Source organism: Nesoenas mayeri, assembly GCF_963082525.1.
Source record: "Nesoenas mayeri genome assembly, chromosome: 3".
NCBI classification, from domain to species: Eukaryota; Metazoa; Chordata; class Aves; order Columbiformes; family Columbidae; genus Nesoenas; species Nesoenas mayeri.
In genome coordinates, this window is record NC_137544.1 from 16,735,054 (window position 1) to 16,761,696 (window position 26,643).

A 26,643-nucleotide genomic window follows, 5' to 3' on the forward strand; every position below is an offset into this window, starting at 1 on the left:
AAAAGAGAGGAAAATACTGTATTATTATTATTGTTTACCCTAAGCACAAAGTGTTAACATTCACACCCGTGCTTTTAAAAATGGTGCAGCTAGAGCACTACATTCAGCAACAGGAACCACTGCCATCCTGCTGGAATGCCAGAGCAGAAATCAGACACTGGTATAAAAAAATAAATCAATCGCATAGCAGTTTCTGGGTGAAGTCTTACTAACAGTTTACCTAAGTAAAATTTGCCTCCAGCCATTACTTCAAAATATGTTAACACTTGAAAAAGCAGAAATTTCTCAACAAGAAGACAGAAGGCAAGTCTTGGTACCTTCTTTAATCCCTGACTGAGAGCTCAGGTACTCCAAGAAAAGGACCTCACTCTCACGGGATCATTAGCAGACATTGTGGACCCAAAGCGAAACATCAGTTTTGACTTGGAATTGACATAAAAACTGCGATTCTGAATTTCACCCAAACAAGAAGCTATAATGTCATGAAACAGTTACAAATTGCTACTTCTTTGGGTCCTCCTAAATTACTCCATTCTTAGGCTGAAAAGCTGCTTCCCCATTCCATAAACACACCCACAGGTTTTCTTCATAAAGCCAATATTTTGCACATATAATATCACTTCTCTCTACTCAGCGCATGAGCATCATATCAAGAAAAGATGAAACAGAGTAAGGTATGAATAAATATTAGGTTGCAGGGAAAAGGATAAAAGGCTCAGAAGACTTGGAGAAAAGCCTAAAGCGAAGATGATAAAAGACTAATAATACACCATATGCATAACATCAACAACATCAGCAATCAACATGAATCAGTGATGGATACTTCTATAGCTTTTAACTAAGAATATAAAATAATAGGCTAATACACTGCTAGAGTAAAGAATACAAGTTAATAATCTAAGGCAGGCAGCATGCTTTCTTGGCATGAGTTGTACTACACTGGTGCCAAGAAGTCTGAGGTCGGGAATTAAATTAAAATGACACTCTTTGAAAAGTGAGTAAAATAGTATGGCTGGCTATGGTTAAAATAATATCAAAGGCTAAACTAGTCTTTTTAACTATCCAATTTTACTACGAATTCAGAGATAGAATCTAACAGTTAAACAGACAACTCAAGCTCCTCGGGTGAATTTTCCTGTTTGTTAGGGGAAACATTCCTTTCCATCAGGTAAAGTGTCTAGATATTAAGTTTAGACTTCAGGCAAAAATGTCAGGTGAAAGGAATCCCACCCTGGTTCAGTTTTATACATACTTTTGAAATAACCCAATACCATGTTGATCTATTGTTTTCTGTTTTTCTGCCCCCCAAATAACATATTTTAATCCAATTTTTATGCTGCAGCCATTCCTGTGAGACCAATAACTGACTTTTCCTGTTAGGCAGATGTTCAATTTGCCATCTCAGACACAATCAGCGGTGTGTGGAGTCCTGCCTTCTGACCCCTGCACTGTGCTCCCAAAGGCAGAGGCCGCTCACAGTGCCTGGAATACTCTCCACTCCTGCTCCTCTTATGGAGTCTGAATTACAGCACCATAGAAAATAATGTGTTTGCAGAGTCATTTTTCCCGAATTTAAGTTCACATAAATTTAGCAGCCATGAAATGCTGCTGGATTAATAAAGGTATTAAAACAATGAAACACATCAAACATGTACTGTACAAAGATGAGCTATGCAGACTTCTCTGCTCTTCTTTAATATGATCCAAACAGATTATGTACGAAGATAAGAATGAAGTTCACAGCATCAGCTTTAGTGGTAGGTTTGGGAAGCACACAACCCTTCTGAACTGGAATGACACCTGCACATTTTACATTACTCTGCTGATCAGGGTAAGACCATAACTGGCAATAACACTTCCCATTAGCTACCAGTTTGCCACATCATCCCATTCTCCACATCATGACACTTGTACTTTGATTTCAACAACCTTTGAAGCACATATTTATTAAGAGAAAACTTCACAAGGTTAACATCTCTCATGTTCTGCATACACTCTCCATTCTCCCAGGGTTTAAACAATTTTCCGCAGCAATCAAATGCTATAGAAATCATACATTGTACTGAACACCTTCAAGAAACAGAAGTATGGAAAGATGGAATATAACAAAACAAAATTGCTGAACTAAATTGACTGCAGCCCTCCTTTTAATAAATTGTTTAACTCTATTGAGGTTACCTGGGCAGTGTTTTCCCAAACGCTATTGTGTACTTTCTCGCAGGTCTACTGAAAATCAAACTCAGAAAAGGCTGCGCAGATTCACCTCAAGTATATAAAATGAAGTAATAATTAAACTGTTTCTATACCTACCTGTACAAAATAACTGTAAAAAGAAACCTAAAAATGTAATAATAAGAAAAAGTTATGATCCCACTCTTCTGACATACAATGATATTTTCTGGTGTCAGTACCTTTGCCAACATTCCTGGGAGGTAGAGGAGGTGCGCTACTGGTAACAGGTACCGCGGGCTGAAGGGGAGGAGGGCTGCCGCTCAGTATCGCGCCGTAGGTTTCGTTCTGCAATATACTTGGCATAAATCCTCTTTGCTTATCCTTAGCAATGCTTGCTGCATCTCTTGCCAAGGACGCTACATTAGGCTGAAGTTGGTTTGATCCAAGTTGATAGAAGCTGACAGGCCTGTCCTCTCTCCGATTAGGACTGGGTTGCTTAAACACAATAACAAAAGTACTCACTGATACCACATTAGTTGTACTCATTTTATTTATTAGTTGATAGAAAATTATTCATTTCTAGAATGAAAAAATGGCTTCTAAAATACATTTATGTTGCTTTTAATATGCAATCTAAAACCTACATTCCACCCTCTTCAAGACAAAGTAACTGCACACATTAACAAAAAAAAAAGATGAAATGTGAATTGCTTTTTTAAACAATTATAATTTTCTCAGTTTTTTCCTGTAGTATACTCTTATAAGAGAATACTGTACCCTTATATGCATGGGACTATACTCCTATAGATAGTCAATATAGATATTCACACTGGATCAGGTAAAGTTTCCCTGCATAAACATACAAGGTCGTATTTTCAAAAGTAAATAAACAACTGAAGAACCTAAGTCTCATGTGAAGTTCAGCAGCGTCAGATCCCAAACAGATGATCATGATCTCACAACCAGGACACAACTGCATCTAAGTGTTCTACCTGTAGCTCAGCCTACAAGCAGTTAGGAGCCAAAACTTCTCATGAGCTCTTTTAGGTCATTAACATTACTAGACAAGTTCAGGGGATTATTTCAATTTGCAGGTGGGACTGGACATTGCTCATCCCACGCACATTACCAAATGAGATCTAATTAGCCGTCTCTGAGATTTAAAGCAAATCATCTGCTTGCTATGCACACTCAGCATTATTTTTGCTGTTTTCAACAGCAAGCATAGTAAATATTATCAACTGATAAACAGAATAGCTGGAGTTATAAATTCATGTGGCTAATACAGGAATGGGTAGTAACAACCCACAGCTCAAAGAGCATAAATATGCCTTTAGAAATAGTATTAGATAAACATATTGATGATGTACTGCCTGTACAAAATTAAAATAACCATTTATAGTAATAGCATTTAGGCAGAATAAAGACTTACACCAACAGTATCACAAATAAGCTATCAATTTTGTTCTGAATATATTCAATGCTTACTCTGGATTGATCACGCAGGGCCTTTAGACATGTTACAGCACAGCGTAATAGTTCAAAGATTTATCAGACTGATGTTCGTGACAGCCAGACGCATTAATCCCTACCTTTACTTTGGCTTAGCAGCCTCACTTCTCACTGGTTGACATTCTCCATTCCCTGACCTCTCCACTGTCCTGGTTCTGGTATTTGTTTCAGCCCACACTTGCTTCTGCTTTCTAAACCAGCAGAAAATTATTTTTGTTTTGTTGATTTAGGTTTTCAGTGGCTTACAAAACTGAAACAGCTTAATACAGAGACAAATGGGTGCCAGAACGGAGACAAAAGAGGAGGTAGAACCAGGCAGTTGGGGCATGGGACAGCAGCGGAAATGAGCTGGATTGCCTTAGCCTTCTTTTAGCTTAGACTCTCTTTTATATGAAAAAATCTGAACTAGAAGAATTGCAGTTTCAATTGCTTTACCAGAAAGAGAGACAAGCCCAATAGCTTGACATCTATAAACAGAACTCTGATGTGATCCTAAGCCCCAGCACTATTCACCAGCCCATTCAATGTAGTCACAGACACGAGCCTGTGATTAATAGTCTTTAATCTCCTTTCAAAAGTCCCTGTAGTATAAGCCTATTAATAGTGGGCCCTGAAGTAGCAGTTTCATTACTTTCACCTCATTGCTGAGTAGCAGAGAACTGCCTGTATGAGGTGGAGCTCAGGGACCAGCCAAAACAAGAATGCTCAACTGCAGAAGGCAACTGGCAACAATGAAAGAAGTGAAAGAAAACAACCAGATCAAAAATACAACTTTAGCGTGTCCTAGAAAGGGATTTGCTAGGTATCTAGTTGTAAAGTACCCAAAAGGTTTTAGAGCTGGAAAAATGGAAATTTCTAAAATAAAATGAAGTTTGAAAATAGTTTATCAAAAAGGTCATCATTACTGCTGTTATTATCTGGATGGTGATACAATGTATAGGAATACATAAATACTGGGATACAATATGAAGGCTCACTCAGAAGAACTGGATTTTGCTGCTCCCAGATTCCAGATTCTTGCACAGATACCAAGATTCTCAAGAAAAACCTTAGGAAAATTCTCAGGAGGTAGTAACTGTGCTTTGAAACTGATGGCTCGTGACACATTTTTTGTTCTTTGTTGCTAGCACTAGTTCAAGTCAGGCACCAGAGGTACATAACTATAGCGGACAAAAGAGACAGGACATGGGAAGAAGAATCCTAAGCAGACAAGATCTTGGAAAAATGACATTTTGCAACTGAGGAAGCCTACTGATGTCAAAATTAGGCTCCAAAACATTAAGCCAATTCAGTAGTCTGATGGTCTAGCATTTTAAAAGACATTCTGTGAAGGCAATGAAAATGAACCTATGACTGTCAGGTTTTAATATTTCTGAACACAAAGGAAAAACTCAGCACATGAGATTTGGTTTTACATCATTAATTAAGCATTAGCAATTCATTCCCTAGCTGAGATGGGGGACTTTGCAAAAGAAGTATTAAAAAGCTAAAACCTGTAGAAAGAAAACTCAAATTTCATTGTCCAGAGAAGAAGGGGGTTTTGTTAGCTACTTTCAAGAGAAAAAAAAAGGTTGTGCTAACATTTGAAGATTAACTAATATAAAGCCTATTGTGTATTCCTTGCACTTTATAAAGGAAGCAGAAAAGGCACAAGCAATTATAATGCTGCACGCACAAAAAAAAAGAACAAAAACACATGTTCAATACTTATAAGGAATACTTCAAATTATGAAGCTTCAGAATGTCATTAGTATTTAGGAGCCTAAATGTCATTTCAAATTACTTGGCCCCTAGAAATCCAAGCCATTTTGAAGTGTTGTTCAGGTATCAAATACGGTAGTTTGTTCCCTGTCTGTATGTTTAAGCACTTAAATACTTTCTGAAGTTGGTTCCTAAATTGGGAATTTAATTTTTAAAATGCAATGAAGTTCCTATACTACTGGAATGCTTTATAACACTTGTAATATGACCATCCTTGAAGATATTCAAAAGCCATCTGGATGTGGGCAACTGGCTCAAGGCAACCTTGCTTGAGCAGGGGGCTTGGACCAGGTGACCTCCTGAAGTCCCTTCCAACCCTCAATCATTCTGTGATTCTGGACTCAATAGCACCACACCACCACCAGAAATTTCAGGTACGAAAAGGGAGAAAACCAAAAATATTTTTACATGAAGAACTAAGACCCTACCCCGCTATTAATTGTTGTGGGTTATTTAATGCACGAGTTTAGTTCCACTTAAGACAAGCCAATGCATAAACTGTTTCAAATTAAAGCTGTTGACTGGAGCTGTTTCACAAACACGAGGAGATACTATAAGGTGGCTCTCCTTGGAAAGGCAATTTTCCTAACTTGTGTTAGTTATGCTTCATGATCAGCAGATCTAAACAGCCAGCCCTGATGTATTTAAACAAACGGTTGACTCCATTAAGAAAATGGTATCACATCTGGCTAATCATAATTTGATCATCAATACATGGTCATATGTTTTATACCTTATATTATAGAGGAAAAATAAGACAAACTATAATTTAAGGAACTAAAATTAAACTACTACATTTCACTACAGAACTTTATTTTGCAGCATCTTCATACTTATAGTAAAACGGAGTGTTATTGCAATCATTATGACCATCATGCTTGCACAGATATGTGTACAGAAAAATAATAATATATTGATACAAACCTGCAGCTTCTCATCTACATCATCATCACTTTCATCCAGATCTTCATGGAGTAGCCGCCATTCATATTCTACATGAACATGAGAATTAAATCTTCCAGACAGTGCTTGAGTAAGCTAAGGAAAAAAAAAAATGACTGTTAACATGTTATGTGCAGTACTTATTTTAAAATAACATATTTAAAAACAAACACCACCCCACCACCCTCCCATATAGAAGGAACCTCGGTTTCTAAATAAAAATATTATTTTTATTTTAAGAACAGATTTCAGTAATCTGGAAAGTTACTGCACTGAGCAAGCTTAAAGGATTAAGCTCAACACAAATAAATCAAAAGCAACTAGGCTTCTCATTAACCATGGTAGGTCCATTCTCCATCTTCTGACAATAAGCACCACATCCTATTTGCTTTGATTTAGAAATTGCAAGTCAAATTAACTGCAACAGCAGTTTTTTTGAATCACACTCGCTTACCAAGAAGACTTGACCCCACTAATTCATTTTTCTTGCTTACTAAAAGCAGTGATGGTAGCCGGCTTCTCTTCAGAGAATCACAGAATGGTTTGGGTTTGAAAGGACCTTTAAAGATCACCTAGTCCATGCCCCAGCCTGCCATAGGAAGGGACATCTTTGCCTAGAGCAGGTTGCTCAAAGCCCCATCCAAACTGACACCGAGCACTTCCAGTGATGGGGCATCCATAGCTTCTCTGGGGAACAAGAAAATGGCCTTAATCCATGGCCTCCATCCGTGGAAAGTACTTCAGTGATTAGATTTCAATAGAGTGTCAGAAACTTGTGGATCTGGGACTAATAGCTCAAACAGAATTATTCCCTGGCCCCAAGAAGTTAGCATTTCTAGAGGCTCTAAAAATAAATATAATTTTCTTCTGAAAAGCATATGACTTGATATAAGCATACAGCTATTTACAAGCACACAACTATTCCATCTGGGATGTATTTGTTGAATATTCAACTGTAAACGGTTATATATTCAGAGATGAGTCTGCTTATAAATGCACAAATACACAGAAAGACACAACACTTACCAGCTCTTCACAGTGAGTATGTTTTAAGCGTTTAGCTATATCAAGTGGTGTCTCTCCGGATTCATTAGCTATATTACATCAAGAAAAGAAAATTAGGATGATAAGCGTGACTACTATCATGTCCATTACTAAAGATAAACTTACAAGTACATGGTGAAATACTAGACCAACATACTAAAATTCGTCTCTTTCCTTCATTTGTTGGCTCAACTCATACAAACCCTCTGAACATGACAAGCAGTAGCAACTCAACATACCATATATATGGAATAATAGCCGTGAAATGGCGATATATAACTAGGAAACAAAATATCAGTTGAAAATGCTGGTACTTATCTAAATTTGTTTTAAAACCAAGTGTAATGGATAAGCCAGTTTTCAACTTGAAATAGACAGTGAATATTGTTTTGTTTTTTATATATAATGAAGACTATATTCACAGAATTATGATAAAAAATTGAGCAGAAAATGCACTTATTCCACCTTCCCCATTTCTTATTGGAAGCAGTGACAAATATGAAACTGAAGTACATGTTATCCTTTTACCTATTTCAATAGAAGCCTTCCCCCTCAACAGCAGTTTGAGGCACTCCACGTTGTCCGTCAGGCAGCAGTAATGCAGGGCTGTGCTACCTTTGCATGTTTGCTTATCTAGATTGCCACTATTGGAGTACAAGAAAGAAGAAGAAAGGTGATTGAGCTTAGTCTCCTACCCTGTATTAATAAACTTCTCTTGTTACAAGATTTTCCAGGAATAAAATTATATTTGCAAACATGAGAATTAGTTTTAGTATTTGTGTTCATTTATTATTTCTACTCCTTGGCATAAAAGCAGTTATCAATAACATTGTAATAGATTTCCATATACTTACCTGTTCTGCACTAAAAAGTCAACTATATGAAGGGATGTTCGATCAACTGACCTAACAGCAAGGTGAAGTGCTGTTTCATCTTGCTCCTAAGAATAAAATAAAAGAACATGTTTGTTTCTTCTGAACTATATAGAAGCAGAATTTTTATTAATACACAAATTAGATCAATGAAAACATTTCATTTCAAAATATTCAGACATGCTACCATTAAAAGATCTCTTGTGAAGACTTTTATTGCATCCCCTTCACTCCTTTCAAGTAAAAAAATGAATGTGTTAAAAACAAACAAATTAATGAATGATTTAATGTTTAATGTTTTAATACCTTTAAAATGTGATAGTGTTTGGAAACAATTTTAGATTATACTATTTAATATCTTACTTTGTTATTGTTGAATTACATCATTAAAAGGACAAGCATTCAGGACAGTGTTTCAAATCTCATCTTCAAATAAGTAAAACCAGTCCTTTTTAATTAATGAAAGCATATTGCACTTACAACAATTTAACTAAGAAAATTTACAACGCTTACGTGTCCATTGGCCAGTGGAATTTTTTCTGTGAGATCGACGCCATCAGCATATACTTGGACTAATCCAAGAATGTCTCTTGATTTGACTGCTTCACAAAGAGCGTGCAATTTAGCTGCATTGTCAGCATGCTTCTTCCTTGCATATTTTCTTTCAATATACTTAGCAGTAATATAATCTTTTCTTGCATTCCTGAAATTGAATATAATTTACTTCTATAACTTTTAGGAGAAGATACACATTACAGTTTCCATAAATACATGCAAGTCATTTGAAACAAAATCTGAGAGACTATTTCTCATTATGACAATTTTTCTTTTTAAATATGCATGCAAGACATGCAGTTTCGTATTTTCAGTATGAAATGTTGCTACAGAAGATGAATCAAATATCCAATTCAAAGATAGACAATGAATTTTCCCCTCAGAACACTGGTGTGAAGTAAGAGATCAGGACTACTCAGCTCTACGAACAGAAGATACATCAGAGCTCCACAACGCTGCTCTGCTAACAGCAGCCTGGCAGGTTTGTGTTTATCTGACTTGTTTTCCTACACATGCTAGGAAAGGGATGGAAGGTCTGGGATCCAAAAATCTGGCTTACATCTCTGCACAGAGCACCCAGGCCTTGGGTCTGTATTCCCAGCAGTGAGTATGTCCTATAAAGCAATGCTTCACCAGAATCACAACAAGGAGGATGTGGTAGAGCTTTCAGTTTTGGCTCTAAGCTGAGATGAAAGCGTAGTACACTTGAATCAGCACATAAGTTATCACTTTTGCTGCTGATATCCAACGAACAAATGACTTCTCCTCTTGCCATCACAGCAAGACAGGAGCTTGTGCTCCTCCCAAAGGGAAAAACTCCTTAGCAACTCTGCAGTTGTACACAACACTGCCCCTTAGAAGACACTTAACAAAGCCATACTTTATCGTCTAGATAAATGGGTATATAACGGGCAAAAAGAGAAAAATCAAAATAATAATAGATTGAATCAACGGATAGCTCTTGTTCCTAAAGCAGATGATGGCATTTCTTCATTGCTTTTAAAAAGTGTCTGTCTTCAGGTTCTCTTTTCATTAAAAAACCACAAACTTGATACACAGATGTATCAAACTAAATGATTTTTTTAAATACCCATGTTATGAAGTCTTCTTATGCTATTGATTCAGCATTCAGTAAATTTATTAGTAATTTTAATTACTAATAGTCTGTATTATTATTGATAGTGGTAACCAAAAATTATTTAAACTGCATGGCTTAACACTGGTTCTGTAAGAACAGTGAAAGTCCAGATAATGTAAAATCAGCTTCAGCCAAAGCCAGTTCTTCTGGGTTTGTTTCTGCATCATTTACCATCTTTCACAATGAAGCAGCATCCAGCCAAGTAAGCAGCTGTCCTTGCTGTGTCTCTGCCATCACAGTTGAGTGTTTTCGAGGAATTCAATTAAGGTCCTGTCTTTATTCCACATAGTTACGGACTTAAGTCCTAGGTAGGTGTAGTTTCTAAACACTAGGTGTTCAGTATCTTTCAGGTAAAATGTGTACCTTATTCCAATTTCTATTTTGGGTTTAAATAGCACAAAGTTAATAGCTTTGTTTTTAACCCCTGCCCTTGTGTGTCTTTAAAATTCTCAGTGAGTCACATTTAATTTGTTTCTGTCCCACAAATCATAATTCAGAGACTTGGTAAAATAATCCTTACTCCTAGGGAAGGCACAATCAGATAAACTTCAATAAAATAAACATGCAAAGCATCAGAAAAAAAGGTTTACTCCTTGGCTATAAGGCTATATAAAAGCCATTATAGATCTTAAATGGCCTGCTGGTGCACACCATAATGTCACAACCCATTAGCAATATTAAATTAAATGCCTGCCTTTTTCAGAAGTAGTGGCTCTTTACTTACATATCACTGCCTGGATTAGGTTTGACCATCTCATCAACTGGCAGACAGAATTCCATAATCTCATTAAACCCAGCATTCCCAATATTCTTTGCAAGCTGTTAAAACAAATAATCCGCAGCTCACTTAATAAATATGTTCAGTCATTGGACACACACATACTAGGGTGAGGACAACGGAAAATGGGGATTGGGACTCTTTGTTTCTGATTCCTAGTTCTGCCGCTATGTCAGTGACCATGGACAGATTAGGTACCTTTTTGGATGTCAGTTTTCAGCTAGGATTTAATACACAAGCAACTGCAGAATAATCAAGACACTAGGTCATACAATTAAAGCAAAATACTTTGTGCTGGGTAAGAACACACACATGAACTGTCACAGAGCAGCTGATATGATGTGGCAACACCTTTGTGTAGCAAAACTGAATACATTTTCTTCCTTTGAGGATTAAAGTTCTCTTCTAAAATAATACTAAATAATTAATGGGACAAGTATTTGTGAAGTCCTTCAATTTTTAATCTGAGAGGCATATTCATATGTCAAACAGCTGTTTTCTTTTAAAAAGCAACCAAGGGTAGGAAGACTTGGAAACACAAAAAAATACGAAGCCTCTATCAATTTGAATTCTAAGATCGAAGTTTACAGTAAGATACTGTTCCAGGAGGTTCCCTTAAACTTGAAGAATTGGGCTTTCTTAAATTATGCTTATCCAGAGTCAACTTTCAAAATTACAACAACATATTGTTAAAGTGACAAATATATACTTGTGCTGGAAATATTTTCTAGTACTATTTTTAAGTTAATAAAAGCAATTTGCTTACCAAAAGTTCAGATGTTCCCAGCACATCTAATGTAAGTGATTGCATTCTGGAATAGTGAACACCAAGTTCTCTATGGATTCCTGAGCATTCAATGCAAGTTAGAATTCCCAAATTTGTTGAAAGCCAGGTAGGATCTGAAACAGAAAGTACTCACAAAATTAACATTTTCTCAGGTAATTATTTCATCTGGAAAATGTAGTATATAGAAATGAAATTCTGTAAACCAAGATTCCTGTATGTGAATTATCAGGTTTTTTAATTTATGTCTTTACATTTATTCTATTGGGAAACACAAACCAGGATGTTTTTAAAGGACATCACCCTCCAAGGTTGCTGGTCAAACAGTCCAGTTTGTCATTCTCCACACAGCTTTCAGGAATTGCATTTTTCCACCACCAATATAATGGTGCCACATTCTCAACTGGGGGTATAGGTGCGGTTTAAACTGAAATAACAATGCCTACAGGGTTTTTTTCAAGTATAGACTTTAGACTAAGTGAAGTAGCAGTGATTCTGAAGTACACATATAGCACCACACTGCAATGGATTGATTCTCACTCAACAATTTCAAAGATACTAAGGTTCCTGTTCTTTTGTTATTCTCGCTTGTCTTTTCTCCTAGTATTTTGCATTCTTGCCATAACATTCCCTCATCTTCCAGACAAATAATTCTGTTTACACAGCTCAGAAATTCATTTATTTTATAAAGGGCTGATAGTAGCTATTTAGAACCTTCTCCTTTAAAGACAGCAGGATTGACTCTTCCCATAGTTTTATACAGTATCTATTGCTAGAAGTTACTATTGATTTATAAACTGCATACAGCTTCAGATCTGATATTTTCAGCTACAGTTTCAGGTCAGAAAAACCTAAGTCCTGCAGTGTCTCTGTACCATAAAAGAACACAGGAAACAGCAGGATTTTAAAAAATAATCTGAAGAGTATAAAGTAGAAATTCATCGACCAACAAAAGCAACATCGCAAACGGTGGTCAGCAGGTGCATTCTCTTCCAAATGAGCACAGTCTTAGGAATATTCATTCCCTGGTTCATTCGCCAAGTCACATAAAGTAATGAAAAAAAAAAAAAGAGGTATCTTAGGAAAATGCTTGAAGCATCTCACTGCTATCCAGTTTTACATAAATCTTACAGAAAATATGGGCTAATAAAATAAGCTCAATTGATTTATATAAGCAACAGCTACAATTAGCAAAATACATGGGAGAAAAATAAGCTGCTTAGTAACTTCTACCCCACTGCAATATGCATATAGCAAATCAATCTTACTAAAGTAGCGCAATTAAATTGTTAGCATATTCCAGTATGTGTACAATCTTTGTGAGATAAGGAAAAAAAGTGAAAGCATAAAACATCAGCTTAAATACTCTCACGAGACACAGAATTTTTACCAATTAGAAATATGCTTAATTGAGTCACCTTGTGCTCCACAGTCACAACACACATCATTTCCAGTCATCCTCTGGACTTCAGATATAATTTCTTTCGTCAGTTCCTGGACAATATTATTTTCTCCTGTGTTATCATCTCCTTTGAATGCATTATTTAAAGCTTCCTCTTTGCTGTTTTGTAGCACAGATGTCCATCTAAAATGGCAGTAATATTTTGCTATTAAATGTTTCAGCACTTCTAAAGTTCAAGGTAAGGTCTCAGTAGAACACCAGTATCAAAAATGAAATTAGCAAAGCAACTCACATTTGACATTCCTGTTCATCCTCTGCTTGAAAGTGGTACGTCCTGTCGTCTGCACAACAAATAATTCACATACTGATTAAAAAGAAGATTGAAAAACTGGTTTTGCAGAAATTCCTCAGAAAAATCTAAAATTAATTGAGGTATGACTCCTGAGGTCTTGACTCTCATGGCTGGAGTGAAACTGTGTGCAGGTTTCACATCCTGCCTACAGTTCATCTACATTTATATCTATGTCTACACAAAGTGGCTTGTTGCTCTTCAAACAGAAACTGTTCTCTTCAGTGCTCTGCTTCTATCACATAAGCAGCAGGAGAGCACAGTAATTTTTCCATGCTCTAGATATAACCTCAGTAAACATAAGTCTAAAACTCTGCTCGTGGGGGGGTGCTGACACAAGGATGCAACAGATGTCCTGAACATTTTCACGTGCAAGGCCTGCATTTCTTTACTTTTCTTCCCTTGGATGACTCAGAGTATGGATTATTAGCAGCTCATATTTCTTTGGCCAAAGTGCTATCTTGTGGATATGTCCTGGTGTTTAGTGTGTGACTAAAATATTGAGCCCATATTAGAGTTTATCTGTGTATATAAGAAATATTTAAAGTTTCCAAATGAGCTCTTAAAACTGCAGTAATAAAAAATGGCAAAACAACCCTGTCAGACACAAAGTCCAAACTGCAATCAGAATAAGCCCCAAGCTGTTTTAATTACATCAAGGTCAAAAATTTCAATTTACTACTATTTTCATAATTCTAAGCATTGTTATCATAGTGTAGTATTAAAACAAAAACATAATACATTTTAAGTCTATGAAACAAATCAGATATGATACAGTTTGGTGACAGAGCTGGAGTTAAAATTGGAATAGCTGATGACAAGAACGGAGGTAAAGCTACTGGTAAAATGATATTTTAGGCTGAAAATTCCTAAGTTTGAAAAATTTTCAGAAAAAAAAAAGGTATTAAAAGATAGTTTCAAACACAGAAAATGTTAATGGAGTGAGGATACATGGAAGGACAGAAAGGAAAGTGCCAGATAAAGAGTAAGAGATTTTTATCTTGCCATGATACAGCAATTTTCATTTTTTAAAAAACAAGGAATGTATTTAAACTCCATAGTAAAACAAAGTGAAAAAGTGATCTGGAGAAGGCTAAGAGACCAGTTCTTCCTTGCCATATCTCTGATGGGACAAATGATACTGTTGTGATAAGCTGATGCTGGGCAAGTTGTGTCATGGCCATAAACAATGAAAGTAAGTGCAAAAGTAAACATGGAAAACCAGTTGTCTGTGCAGTAATAGAAAAGCTGTATATTGCAAACATGAGTACAAGTCTATTAACATCAGTAGAACATCTTATGTTCTTACAAATAAACAATAAGTTTCTTTTCTGACAAAGGGACGAACGAGGAATGAACTTATGTTCTTCTCCCCACATAATTTGAAATATGTATTTTAGTAGTATATTTTTATTGAGTCCATAAATTTAACACTAAAATGTTCCAGTGAGAAAACAGATAAAACACTCTGCTACACAATTTTGATTCATCCTATTCACTTCCCCAAATCATTCAGTTTTGGTGGTTTTGTGGTGGTTTGGTGGTGTAGACTCTTTATTTTACCTTTATATCTATTATGAGATAACAAAACTAAAAAAAATTCCAGTATTTTATTCACAGTTACAAAGCAACCACTATGCTTAAATTTTAAGAAGTATTGTCATGGTATAAAAGCCTCTTTCAGTCTTCTGTGGAAGTCGTAACTTTCCAAGATGATCAACTATGATACTTTCAATATAAAGAGCGATGTCAGAGCAAAAATACTGGTAATCTACTGTAACGTAACACAAAATTATGTAGAATGAAGGAGTAAAGTCAGCTTTAAAAACAAGTGGTTTTCCAAATAAACAGGTACAGTTGGTTGCATTATGCTAAAATAAGTGAAATGGTAAATTATCACAAGGACTTTTTATAAAGGGAAGCATTGTACAACTGTGAAAACATTCAAGTGGATTATTGACACATCTACAGAAATAACGCAAAATCTTTTGATATTAGCTGCAAGTAAAAAGACCTGAACAACAAACCTACGTGATATGAGGTCAAAACATTTTTTCTCCTCTGGGTTTGTTTTCACTTGGCAGGTTAACAGATTGAGCTTTGCTGGAGGTCGGTTAGCCTATTTGAAGATAAAACACATACATTTTAGTACATTGCTACTGACTGAGTCCTGCAGTCCAAAACCATAGGATAACATCCCACTGGCCAAAAAGACCTGACAAATGGCTGTTACTTGATTTTTAAGGTACTCAGATTTTATTTTTCTCTTCTGCATCATGTTTTCTAAACTACATTTTCTTATCTTTGGCTATTTTGTTCACTGATCACTGTATAAACACTAGAATTTTGAAAGTGGAGAAAGGTAAAATAACTTTAAATATCACTACTATGATCACCTTACAAGTAACACATCTGAAGGAATCAGGTACAAAGAGACAAATTCATTTTATATAAACTTAATCCTCTACCACTTAGACATTTGGTTTTAAAAAAATAGTTGTCTACGTTTTCAATAATCAAATACTTTGACTCCTGCTAACGTCTTTAAAGAGAGCCTAAATAACCAGTTTAGAACAAACGCTCTATTTTTGTATCTGTAAAGGAACAATGAAAGAAAGTAAGAGGTTTGCACAGAGAAGTCTTGGAAAACTAAACTGAGACAGTTAACTACCAAAACATGTAGTGAAACAAAACATATTCTGTAATGATACCTATTTTCTAGTTAAGTTCTTCTCAGCTACTTCAGTTCCTTATTGAATAAAAAGTGGCAATGTTTTATTAAAAACAAAATGCACGAGCAAACTTCATTTGGAAAACGTCTTATGAACACTACAAAGACTTTTGCAGCATCTCTGCACAAATCTCTTCTCTCCCTTGACCTGTCTGTCCTACAGACCTGGGGTAGGACCTAGTAAGATGTTATGTTTGCAACCCTGACATGAGGAACAGTTGCACCTGCTGCCACTGATAACTAGTTTCACTCTGCTTTTAGAATCATTAAATCACAAAACAGATTTAGAGATGCTCTGCCCTAGACAATAATATTTGAATAATAATTTGTTAAAATCATTAGGGAAGGACTATTATAAAGACAGCAATATACATAAACACATTACCACACTTACTGTTGCATTCTAACAATTTTAATCAAGTTGCTAAAACAAGATTTAATCATCTAAAAAAGAACTGTTATCAAAAGAAGCTGAACTAACACATAATGTAATTAACTTGCCATGAATCATAAGAAATGTACATTTTCTCAACCTCCTCTCAATTTATTGATGAAAACATTTCACAGAAAAAAGAAGGGAGAACAAGTCTGAAGAGCACAGATTTCCTTGAAACGACCTGATAAAATGATGCAGCCAGCCAAAAAAAAAAGAACAACATCATTATATCTGAAGACCAGTAAAAAAATCAAAACCATGGAGAAACATACGAAGGGAAACAATTAAGTTTCCCCATTCCCCCATTTTTTGTTTGTTGTTTTGGCCTTGTTTTTCTCTTTTTGGTGTGATTTAAAAAAAAAAAAGGCAGCATGGTGTCCTTGAAAAACATCCCATTCATGCTTTGTCCAGCAGAAGCGGCAGACATAACAAAGTCATGTGTGCTTTGAAACAACAAACCTGAAGGTCACTTGCTGGGCAATGTAACATAAATTGTATCCAAGAGAGGTTTTGGAAACAGCAAGATGACAATTAATTGACAACCACATTGTATTCTTTGCCTGGTAAATAGCTTTTCAAATTCCACACATTGCTTTAGTAGTAAAAGTCTATACAGTTTTCATTATTTCAGCCTATCGACAAGAGCTCTTTGTAACTAGAAGCATATGAGAATACACCTTGCAAATGCCAGCTTAGGCCCATTTTCATGTTTTCATTTAAATATACTTAAAAGTCATAGCACTAAAGTTTTCATTGTTCACATTTTTAAGGTAACTGTTTGTCCAAGAAGTGTCCAGAAGCTGCCTACAATGAAAATACAAAAAAAAGGGCAAACAAAAATCACAATATAACTATTTGGTAAACAAGCCACTAGGCAACTCATCTATAACCTTCTCACAGGCCCTATGAGAACGTAAAAATCAAATAAATTCAGATTAAGAAAGAATGCATCTGCCCCAGGACTTTGAATCTGAAGCACATTCAAGACCTTAACTGTAGTAACTTATGAATATGAAATTGTAAATGGATCCACTAAAATGCTTCAGAAAGAACCAATATACACAGAACTCATCTCTCTGGATAGGAGAACGCAGTCGAGGAACTCCATATCAGGATATGAGAACCCAAAGAAACGGTTGCAACAACCTAAACCACATCGTGGGCCAACGTGCTGATCTTGGAATCCAAACATATGCCAAAACTTTTAAGTGACGACCTCCTAACGTGAAGTCAGCACTAACAAGGGTACGAAAAAACTGACGACTTTACAGGTGTCTGATACCACCTCATTCACACTTTCATTCCATGGCTGAAGCCAAACAACAGCCTCTCCCCACCTGGCTCCCCAACACGTTCCTGCCACATGGCAGATGTTGCCTGGGGAGAAGTTAGAGCCTCAAGTCCAAGGCAGACAAGGCTGTATAAATTCCTTAGCCACATCAGGCTGGAGGGTGAACGAGACTTTTGTCGGGATTAGGAGACACTAGAAGCAGAAAATGGTAACAAATGCATAACTGCTCCTACACTATTTGTTTGAAACCTCTGGGTTCCATTTCCTGATTGAATCTCTGATTTGATAATTAGATTTTAGACTATGAGTGAATTTTTAGACATCCATATTAACACACCAACGTCCTGAAAAGATGTGCTGCTGCCTCTGATGCCTTACATGCAGACTTCAGCATCAACTTGTGCTCCTTCCTGGAGAAACCGTAACCCTTCATCCACCAAAACGGATTTATTGTCTCTTCTGGTAACAAACAGTGAGTGTAGGAATCTAAAGGTCAGACCTCTAAGACAATAGCGAGGAGTGCCATAATACAGAGCTGATTTTTACAAATGGCACAAAAAAACTGAGTCCGCTTACTTAAAGACTGGTTGGTTGATTTCATTGTGCATTTTTTCTGGATATCACAGTGATTTACCTACTAAGCAAAAGATTAAATCTGATTCTTTTGCCTTCAGATTGTTCTCTTAATCACAATGGTAGATTAAAATTTCCAGCAGTAAAGAAAGAATAACACCAAAAAGATCCCTTAATAATGAGTCTGTCATATTCACTTTTTTGCAAACAACCAGCAAATTCCATTTAAACTCTTTAAACACAAATCAACTTTGAAGAAGAATCTGAGGTTCCTCAAATGTAAGCTTTTCCCTTGTGACTTCTTGATCTGGAACCACTTAGGAATTCCTATTTACATGGTTCAATCTGCTTCTATCATTGTTTTTTCATTGATGCACATCAAATGGCAGTCAGCGAGATGTCAGAAAATTTCCAACTGCTAACAATTACACAAGGGAGCAGTGTCTGCTTTTCCATCAACCATTACCTTGCATGTTGCTCTATGAATGCTAATTTCTTTGAAGTTTTTAGACGTCTAGAAGTCTGACTTCTGCACATATGCCAATGCAGACACATGTATTCGGAGTTACAGCTGGGCCACTGAGAGAGAACCAACCACATTCTCCCCATCTATAGCAGGAGAGTGCTTGGCAGGCAAGTTTAAGTCAGAATCCAGCATCTGTAACTGCCTCAAGATACCTGTTCTAGAAATTAACTGAGAAAATAGTCACTCACAAAGAGAGACTACATGACCAAAGAACAGAAATCCATGAAGAATACTTAGCCTTTAAAGGAAGAGCATTTACAGATTTGTATTTGATAAAGCAAACAAAACTGACAACCGAATTTCTGAGAGATGGTTCATTTTGATGAACAGCTGGGAAGAGAGAACGACACATCATATTTTAGACACCAGGAGTTATCAACCCTGAGAAAGCCTGGAAATCAATGTTGTTGCTTCAAAAGTCTCAGAAGACATTCAGTGCAGCCCAGGAAATTCTTAAGAAACAAAAATCATGTCTACCCATTTCAATGTCTATGAAACAAGCATTAATTTTTTGCACAACACTGCCATCAATACACAAGGGGAAACTGCATAAGTAAAAATACTTTTTAGGAGTGTATTTTAAAATAAGAAGGTATAGTTTTCCTTTTGTAATATAAAAAGATCAAGACCAAACCACTGAAGTATCCACCTTAGCAACCGATTTCCAGCTACAGTTCCACTGACTTCTGTGGGAACTTACTGCTTCTAAAACTGTTAGACCATCTGGTAGACTGCTTAGAAAAAGAGACAAACAACAGTATCTTGACAGACTCAGTAACTGTACTTGCATGTGAAAGCTTTATAATTCTGCTCCACAAGTGGATTTTGTAGCCTCTGCCAGCTCTGAGCTGCCCCCACTGCTCTCCTACTGATACCAGTACCACACGTCCGATGCCAAAAACATTTACAGCACATGGAGACACCAGTATGGAAACACTCAGACTTTTCCCTGATCAAGACACACTCAGACACACACAAATGAGAACAGGGATAAACTGGTGGACAGTTCCAAAGCCGTAGTAAGGACTCCACTTTGCAGGCCTGTTTTTGCACAGCTTGTGGTCAGATGCACAAATGAGAGATGGATTCATTTTTGCTGCCAGGGTCAACCTGTAGTCATAGTAACAGGCACAACAGGATGCAGAACAGAACAGTTCATAACAGGATCAAGAAACAGGATTGTTTACTGGACCAAGAATGGGAAATACTGTCATAGAGTTGATTTTTGCCTTAAGAAACTTTCTTAAAAGTTTTCAAAAAGCAGCATAAAAAGTGAAAGGTTATGGGAAAGCAAAACCAGCTGAGTCTAAAGCCAAGTGTAGAAGGTCCAAGATATCAAAGTATAAAGATTTAAAACTTCTAGTGTAAATAAGAAAAAATTGCTTGTCATTCTGGTAGAAGTTGCCTTCAGAGCTGATTTTCCCCAACAGCTACTGCCCAGGAAAGCCACCTTCACAACAGATTACCATACGGCAGCAAATCAGAGAGAAGAGACTCAGCATTCTCTCCATTTGTCTTGTAAATACAAAAAATGGTTTAACCCACATCTAGAAGGTGAGTTAATATCCAGCCATATCTTTACAAAAAAATGAAGTTAGAATTTGTAATTTTAGATAGTCTGGTAAAATACAAACAGTTTATATGAACTGAATGAGTCATTAAAAAAACCTTTTTTTCCCATTAACAGTCATGAGCATTACAACAGCGGTATTTTTAGATACTGTGTATGTCTTGATATTTTTCTGAAAGACTGCCTTAAAAAAAAAAGTATCCATCATATTCAAAATGCTGTATCAGGAATCTAGCTAATTCCAAATTATAAATATAGACCAGCATAGCTTGACTTTTTGTATTAGCAACCATGTACATAAAATACTGTAAACAAATACTTACTGTACCATGGGAAATTGTAAGAAAACCATTTTTAACTGAGCACTTCCTCTTCTGCCACACTTTTCTGATTCTGGTTTAAAGAGGGGAAAAAAAAAGTGATTCAGTTTTTAATATATTTACTATTACATTGCTTCAACTCTTAGGATCTATCTTTTTTCCAGTAGAATCCAGCAGTACTTACCCATCACTTTTCTTGTACAGACTACCATTTCGTTCAGTGCCGTGTTCCTTGTTTCCCTGAGGCTGATGTAAACTGTAAGCTGTACTCTGACGAATTTGAGAATCCTGCAATATACAGAACAGCAATTCGTAATGCTTTCCACACATTCAACGAAAAAATCCCCCAATTAATGAGTTTCAGAGCCTTTCCTTCCTGCTCTAATCCTACAGGCCAAACTAAGCACATTTTTTCTCCTCATTGAGAGAGAACAAGATCGATTTGTTTTTTCAGAGGGCACAAAATACATTTGAGAAGTAGCCATTATCAGCATCTGTCAAAATCCTCTTACTTGCTTTTATTTAGCTTTATTATTTGCCTTCATATATGCTTTTTTAGCCCAAAAATTAATTGAGCAGCAGGCTTTCCAACTTATGCAAACACTTCAGGACAGGAAGTGACAAGGATTAACTAAAACCTTCCCACTATTCTTAGAGCCACCCAGATGCAGGACCCACTGCTGCCAAGGGTCCAACTTCTTGGAAAATAATACCTGATACAGAGGAATCTGATGTGTCCAGCTGTGTTAGCAGCAGCAACATGATGGGACGGGCTTCTCAATGCACACAGTAACAATGTCTAATATTTATTATTTTCTACAATCTCTGCTCTATGGATGTAATAACTCTTCTGTTATAAACGACAGATAATAGAAGTACAACAAGAAGCAAAAACAACAACAAAAAAAGAAAGCAAAAACTTAAGAGCTATTAAGAAATATACTTACTAATTTGATTTAAAAAAATCTCTTTTGCCAAAAACATGAGACCGTGTCTGAGATAAACTAGAAGTATGACCACAAGATAAATAATTTTGGGTTTTCAGAGTATGTGCACGATAAAATAAAATGTACAGTGATCTATAAAGTATGAATTAAGAAAATAGTTTCTCTCTAATTACAATTAGTTTCATATATTTTATCAGTATAAGATATCTCTGGATAGAAGCAGGGGGAAAAGGCCAACTAAGAACATGCTTGGATGTGCTTTTCCTCAGAGAACGTCAGCTCAGATGGAATGCTGCTCCTTTACAAGCTCCAGCAGCACATCCTGCTACCAAAGCTACTAACGCAACTAAAGCCATTCAGGATCCTCCTCAACAGTAATGGCGTTAGAGAGGTTCCTAACAAATGACAACACATAACAGGTCTGAAACATGATGGTAGGGACAGAGCTCCCACCCACTGCCCTGTTCAGTGCAGTCAGGACTCCGCACCACCAGGCTGGAGGTTTCCAGGCTCATCCTACACACGTGCTGGAGCTCAGTGATGCTGAGGAGCAGGAGCCGTGCTCTGGGCAGGCTGCAGTGCTCCTGCATGCTCCTTTTCAGCAGAAGCAACCTCTGCCCACCACCCATCTCTCCGCTGGGGATCTAGGAAGCCACATCAGGTGCCTACTACGTTCAGTCAAGGCTTTTAAAGGCACTACAAAAACACCACTTAAATGTCCGTGCCTGACAAAGCATCCCTTCAGATTTAAACCAGTCTGTTTATCATTCCTCTCCAGCCTGTTTACACAGAATTATTTGGGTTTGCACTCTGTCCGCCCAACAGAAAAACAGAACAACATTTTCAAAGAATGCTCGTCACTGATTAAGAACCACTGCACACACACATTTACTGACTTCTGAAGAAAATCTGACCTGACACTGCCTATTGTGCCCTCCCAATGCCTTGATCTCTGCCTCCCATCAGTCAGTAAGGGAACTCCATTCCCAAGAAGGTTAGAGCCCTTACGGGAAATGCATTTTAGTTCTCCACATCCTCAATGATGTAAAGATTTCAGATGACCTCCAACACCTGCCCGTAGCACTATTCCCATTACTTCAGAATGTGCTGCTACTTTTTTGTGGGATATTTTCTGCTGTATTTCATCTCCCTCCCTTCAGCTGCTGTTCACACTCAGCTGCCGCGCTTGGCCGCCCTGGCAAGCCCACAACAGCAGCTTCCTGCCTCACTGCAATCCCAGAGGAAGCTGCTGTAGCTGACATGTATTTCCACACATTCATTACTATGCACGGTATCTTTAAAAAAAATGAGAGGGAGTTAAGGACAAGACAAGGAGATTTTCAATTTTAAATCCTCATTTCAGACCACACTCAAATCAAGAGTGTCCAACGCGATTGCCAGATGACGGCTTTCCACAGCTCTCTGCCAGGCAAGTTCATGATTCTGACCCTGCTCCTAACAGAGGAGATCCCCTGCCACAAATCACCACCACAATTAACATCCTTCCGGGCAACTTCAGTATGTCATTTCCATATGCAGGCTCCTTAGAGGATCTTCCCTTATTTCTGGTTTCCATATTGCATTTAACAGGAGCACAAATCACAGAAAACAGGGTCAGACCCACAGGCCTCATCGGAGGAGCAGTGACAACGTACATTACCGATGCAAGGACACACATCACCGCAGGATATAGGACATTCCTAGTGCAGAGTATTGTCATTTTCAATATCTCTTGAATAAAACAAGATCAGAACAGACTCAAGTACACCAGCCTTAGAAACTGAACTTTGTCCACTTTATCAGCTTTGAAATGCAGATAGGCATACAAATTAAAAAAAGGTGAGTCATTTCCTTGCAGCACATTATAATGAATTGCTTCACTGACCATAAAGAGGTTTGAAAGGATTTCAAGCTGAATAGCATAGCTAAAAATGAAAGAAATGTGAAAACAGTATTCTGTAAAGGTGGTATGTGACTACTGATATGAGAGATTCTAAAAACCTATTTATTGGCCCCACTATTTGAACACAACAGAACTTTCCACACAAGGTGCTTTAACTCTGATACAGAGCAGATTTTGGCTAGCCGTTGCACAGCTCCCACGGAGCAGAATTTTAGACTGTCTGGATCATTCCTGTGCATAAAGCTGCCAAAACCCCCTTTCAGTTCTCCAAGAGCCTGAGCTTCTCTTGCATTTGCAGGATGGCTGCCAGGAGGTTGTTTCCGAGATCCATCCCTTATCTCTTACAGCCCCACAGAGCCTGCAACAGATACACCTGCCAGAATCCCCCACAGGCAGCCTCTCCTATAGCACAGCTTCTGTAATTTTTACCAAGAAACACAAAATGTATCCTATATTGCAGTGGCCTAAATAGATGTACATCTACCAAAGATGGAGAAGAAGTAGAAGCAAATCTAACCGCTACAGTAAGGCCCTCAGAGAGGACACAGGAGAGGGAAGTGAAGGCAACACAACTCTAAGGATGTTTCAATGATGTTTCAAAAATAAGTTTCAATACAAACCAGGTTTGAGTAAGTTCTGTGCAGGAGGAAACTGTATACAGGCACAACAAAAAAAGCTCACTATGAGTGTCTGTGTTTGGGTTTTTTTAAACACAAAAGAAACAATATTTGCCAATGTATATTCATACAAGTCCATCTTAATTAAACATATACATATCTTCAAAATCTTGTAAGAACATCAAATCAAGCAACTGGATTTAATTCCCAAAAGAGAGTAAAAACAAAATAATCACCTCTTTTTTTGTTTGTTTTGTTTTCGTTTTTGGTAATACAACAAACAGAATAGGAGGAAAAAAAGAATCAGTCTTTTCATACCAACAGAAAAAAAGATCAGAGGAAAAAATCCAGTTTCTTGAAATCTGAATGGAAATCATGCCAACTATTGTCATTAAAACATAGTAACACTTACTCTCCTAGACTTCGGTCACAAAATGTAAATGCATTTCAGGAAGGAAAAAGAAATCAGTTATAGTAAAGGAAATTACAGTGCAACAAGAATAATATTACTGGGTTGTACAGTAAATTACAACAGGATTATTTGGCATCTCACTGATTAATTGATGTTTTCAAGAAATTTTAAAAATAATTATAGTACTTCTCATGCTCTGCAGGGTAAGCATCTATACCTAAATTTGCAGAATTAATAATGAATATAGCTTAAAGCACTTTCTACACTTGTATTTTTAAATGCAACAAAAGCAGTACAAGTAATAGATTTATGTGTATATTTACATTTTTCAGTTTGTGAAAAGATGTGTGCTCACCACATCTTCCATATACATTTAATATCAGTATCGCTGATAAACAGGCAAACATAGAGAAGCAAGATTCCCAGCAACCATGAAACCCAAGTGCTTCTATCATCCCTCCTGAACAAAGACACGAATGAAATAGGAAGCCTGCTAACACAACCTGAACAGCAAAGACTACTGAGGGTGGGCAACCAATGGTGAATTCAAAGTAGTCACCATTTCCACCAGGATCACTAGTCCTTCCTTCCAGAGAGCTCCAATTTGGAAATTTTTAGCAAACACACCCCTCAGTGCGTCCTAAATGCCAGACACAACCTAAGAAAGTGCCTGCAAACTGTACACGACTTTGTGCACAACGGTCATTGTCACAAACTTCCCATGGTAACTAATGGCACCTCGAGGTGAAGAGCATTGAAGACTGTTCAAAGAGTCATAGAATAACAGAATGGTCTGAGTTGGAAGGGACTTTTAAAGATCATCTAGTCCAACCCCAGGCCATGGGCAGGGACATCTTTGACTGGATTAGGTTGCTCAACCACCATCATCTGGCCACTGGTAAGAGCAAGAAGTCACCATAACCTTCATGGGAAGATGAAAGCAAGACTGGAAAAGATCAAGGAAGTCTGAGCTCTACAGACTAAACTATTCTATTGTGATTGCTCTTAACAAGGGAGGAGGGGGTTAATTTATCACTTACTCCTGGCCCAGCAGCCACACAGAGGAAGCTGACTGGCATTTATTTACTTGAAGAGGAAGCACTAGCAATTTGAAATAAAACTAAAACCAATATTTAGGATTAGATTATACAAAAGATGCTGGCGGCTTCCAGATCAGAACTTGGCAAAATTACTCCAGGATTCTTTAAATCTAACAGCAATCATAACCAAAATTCAAAAAAATACTTATTTGTTAGATTGCTGGACTGACCCAACTCTTGCATGTTTGAAAAGTGGCATCTTGCAGCATAGTTGCAAACTTAATTGTCATTTTTGGAGATGATACCAAGAGGTGTTTGGGGATTTGAAGTTCAGTTTTACATAATCTTTATACAGTTTAGAATACTATTTTGACATAAGATCATACTAATGGGGTCTCCCTGATACTGCCAAAGTTCTTCCGTTCTCAGTTTGAGCACCAGAGACAGCATTGGCTGTTAATTCACAGACAGTGCACCATCTTAAGTATTTTGCAATATTAGTAACAAGAAGTTAAGTCTCATATTTTTAGTGAGAATTCATTAAAAAAAATCTGCCGTTGTCAGAAACATTCAGTATCAGCATCAAAACAAAGATGAAAAAACAAAACAGATGGCTGATAGAAGTTAAAATAAATTTATTTCAAATACTAACATTACATTAGAAGTAATTAAAATGAGTATTCCGAAGTTATACCACCTTACATGCTCACCTCTTTCTGATCAACCTGGAGTGCTGATTTTAAAATATCTCTAAGCTGTGTTAATTGTCTTCTTTCTTCATCTTGTGCTTGTTTAATCTTGAAGGAAGAAAACCACAGGTTAAAAATCACATTGTTTCTTTTCAACACAATTCTTCCAAACTGGCTACTTAATCGGTTCATTTTTCTGAGAAATGTTAATCAAGAATTAAAACAGAAAGGGAAAAGATAATGTAATCAGTTTATTTTCCTTTATATCTTCAGAAAACT

At 36.9% G+C, this 26,643-nt stretch overlaps 1 protein-coding gene across 1 annotated transcript in view; it reads right to left on the minus strand.

The window, feature by feature from the left end:
* Positions 1-26,643, minus strand: part of ASAP2 (ArfGAP with SH3 domain, ankyrin repeat and PH domain 2) — a gene marked incomplete at both ends in the record, with an annotated part of 88,030 nt that overhangs the window by 9,833 nt on the left and 51,554 nt on the right. Inside the window, 14 exons of the mRNA XM_080342963.1 lie at positions 2,412-2,667; positions 6,373-6,483; positions 7,414-7,481; positions 7,960-8,075; positions 8,286-8,371; positions 8,817-9,006; positions 10,721-10,815; positions 11,541-11,674; positions 12,977-13,143; positions 13,253-13,301; positions 15,341-15,428; positions 20,760-20,829; positions 20,941-21,044; positions 26,386-26,472. Coding sequence (XP_080199089.1) covers positions 2,412-2,667; positions 6,373-6,483; positions 7,414-7,481; positions 7,960-8,075; positions 8,286-8,371; positions 8,817-9,006; positions 10,721-10,815; positions 11,541-11,674; positions 12,977-13,143; positions 13,253-13,301; positions 15,341-15,428; positions 20,760-20,829; positions 20,941-21,044; positions 26,386-26,472 — 1,621 coding nt within the window. The remainder of the gene's footprint in view (positions 1-2,411; positions 2,668-6,372; positions 6,484-7,413; positions 7,482-7,959; positions 8,076-8,285; positions 8,372-8,816; positions 9,007-10,720; positions 10,816-11,540; positions 11,675-12,976; positions 13,144-13,252; positions 13,302-15,340; positions 15,429-20,759; positions 20,830-20,940; positions 21,045-26,385; positions 26,473-26,643) is intronic.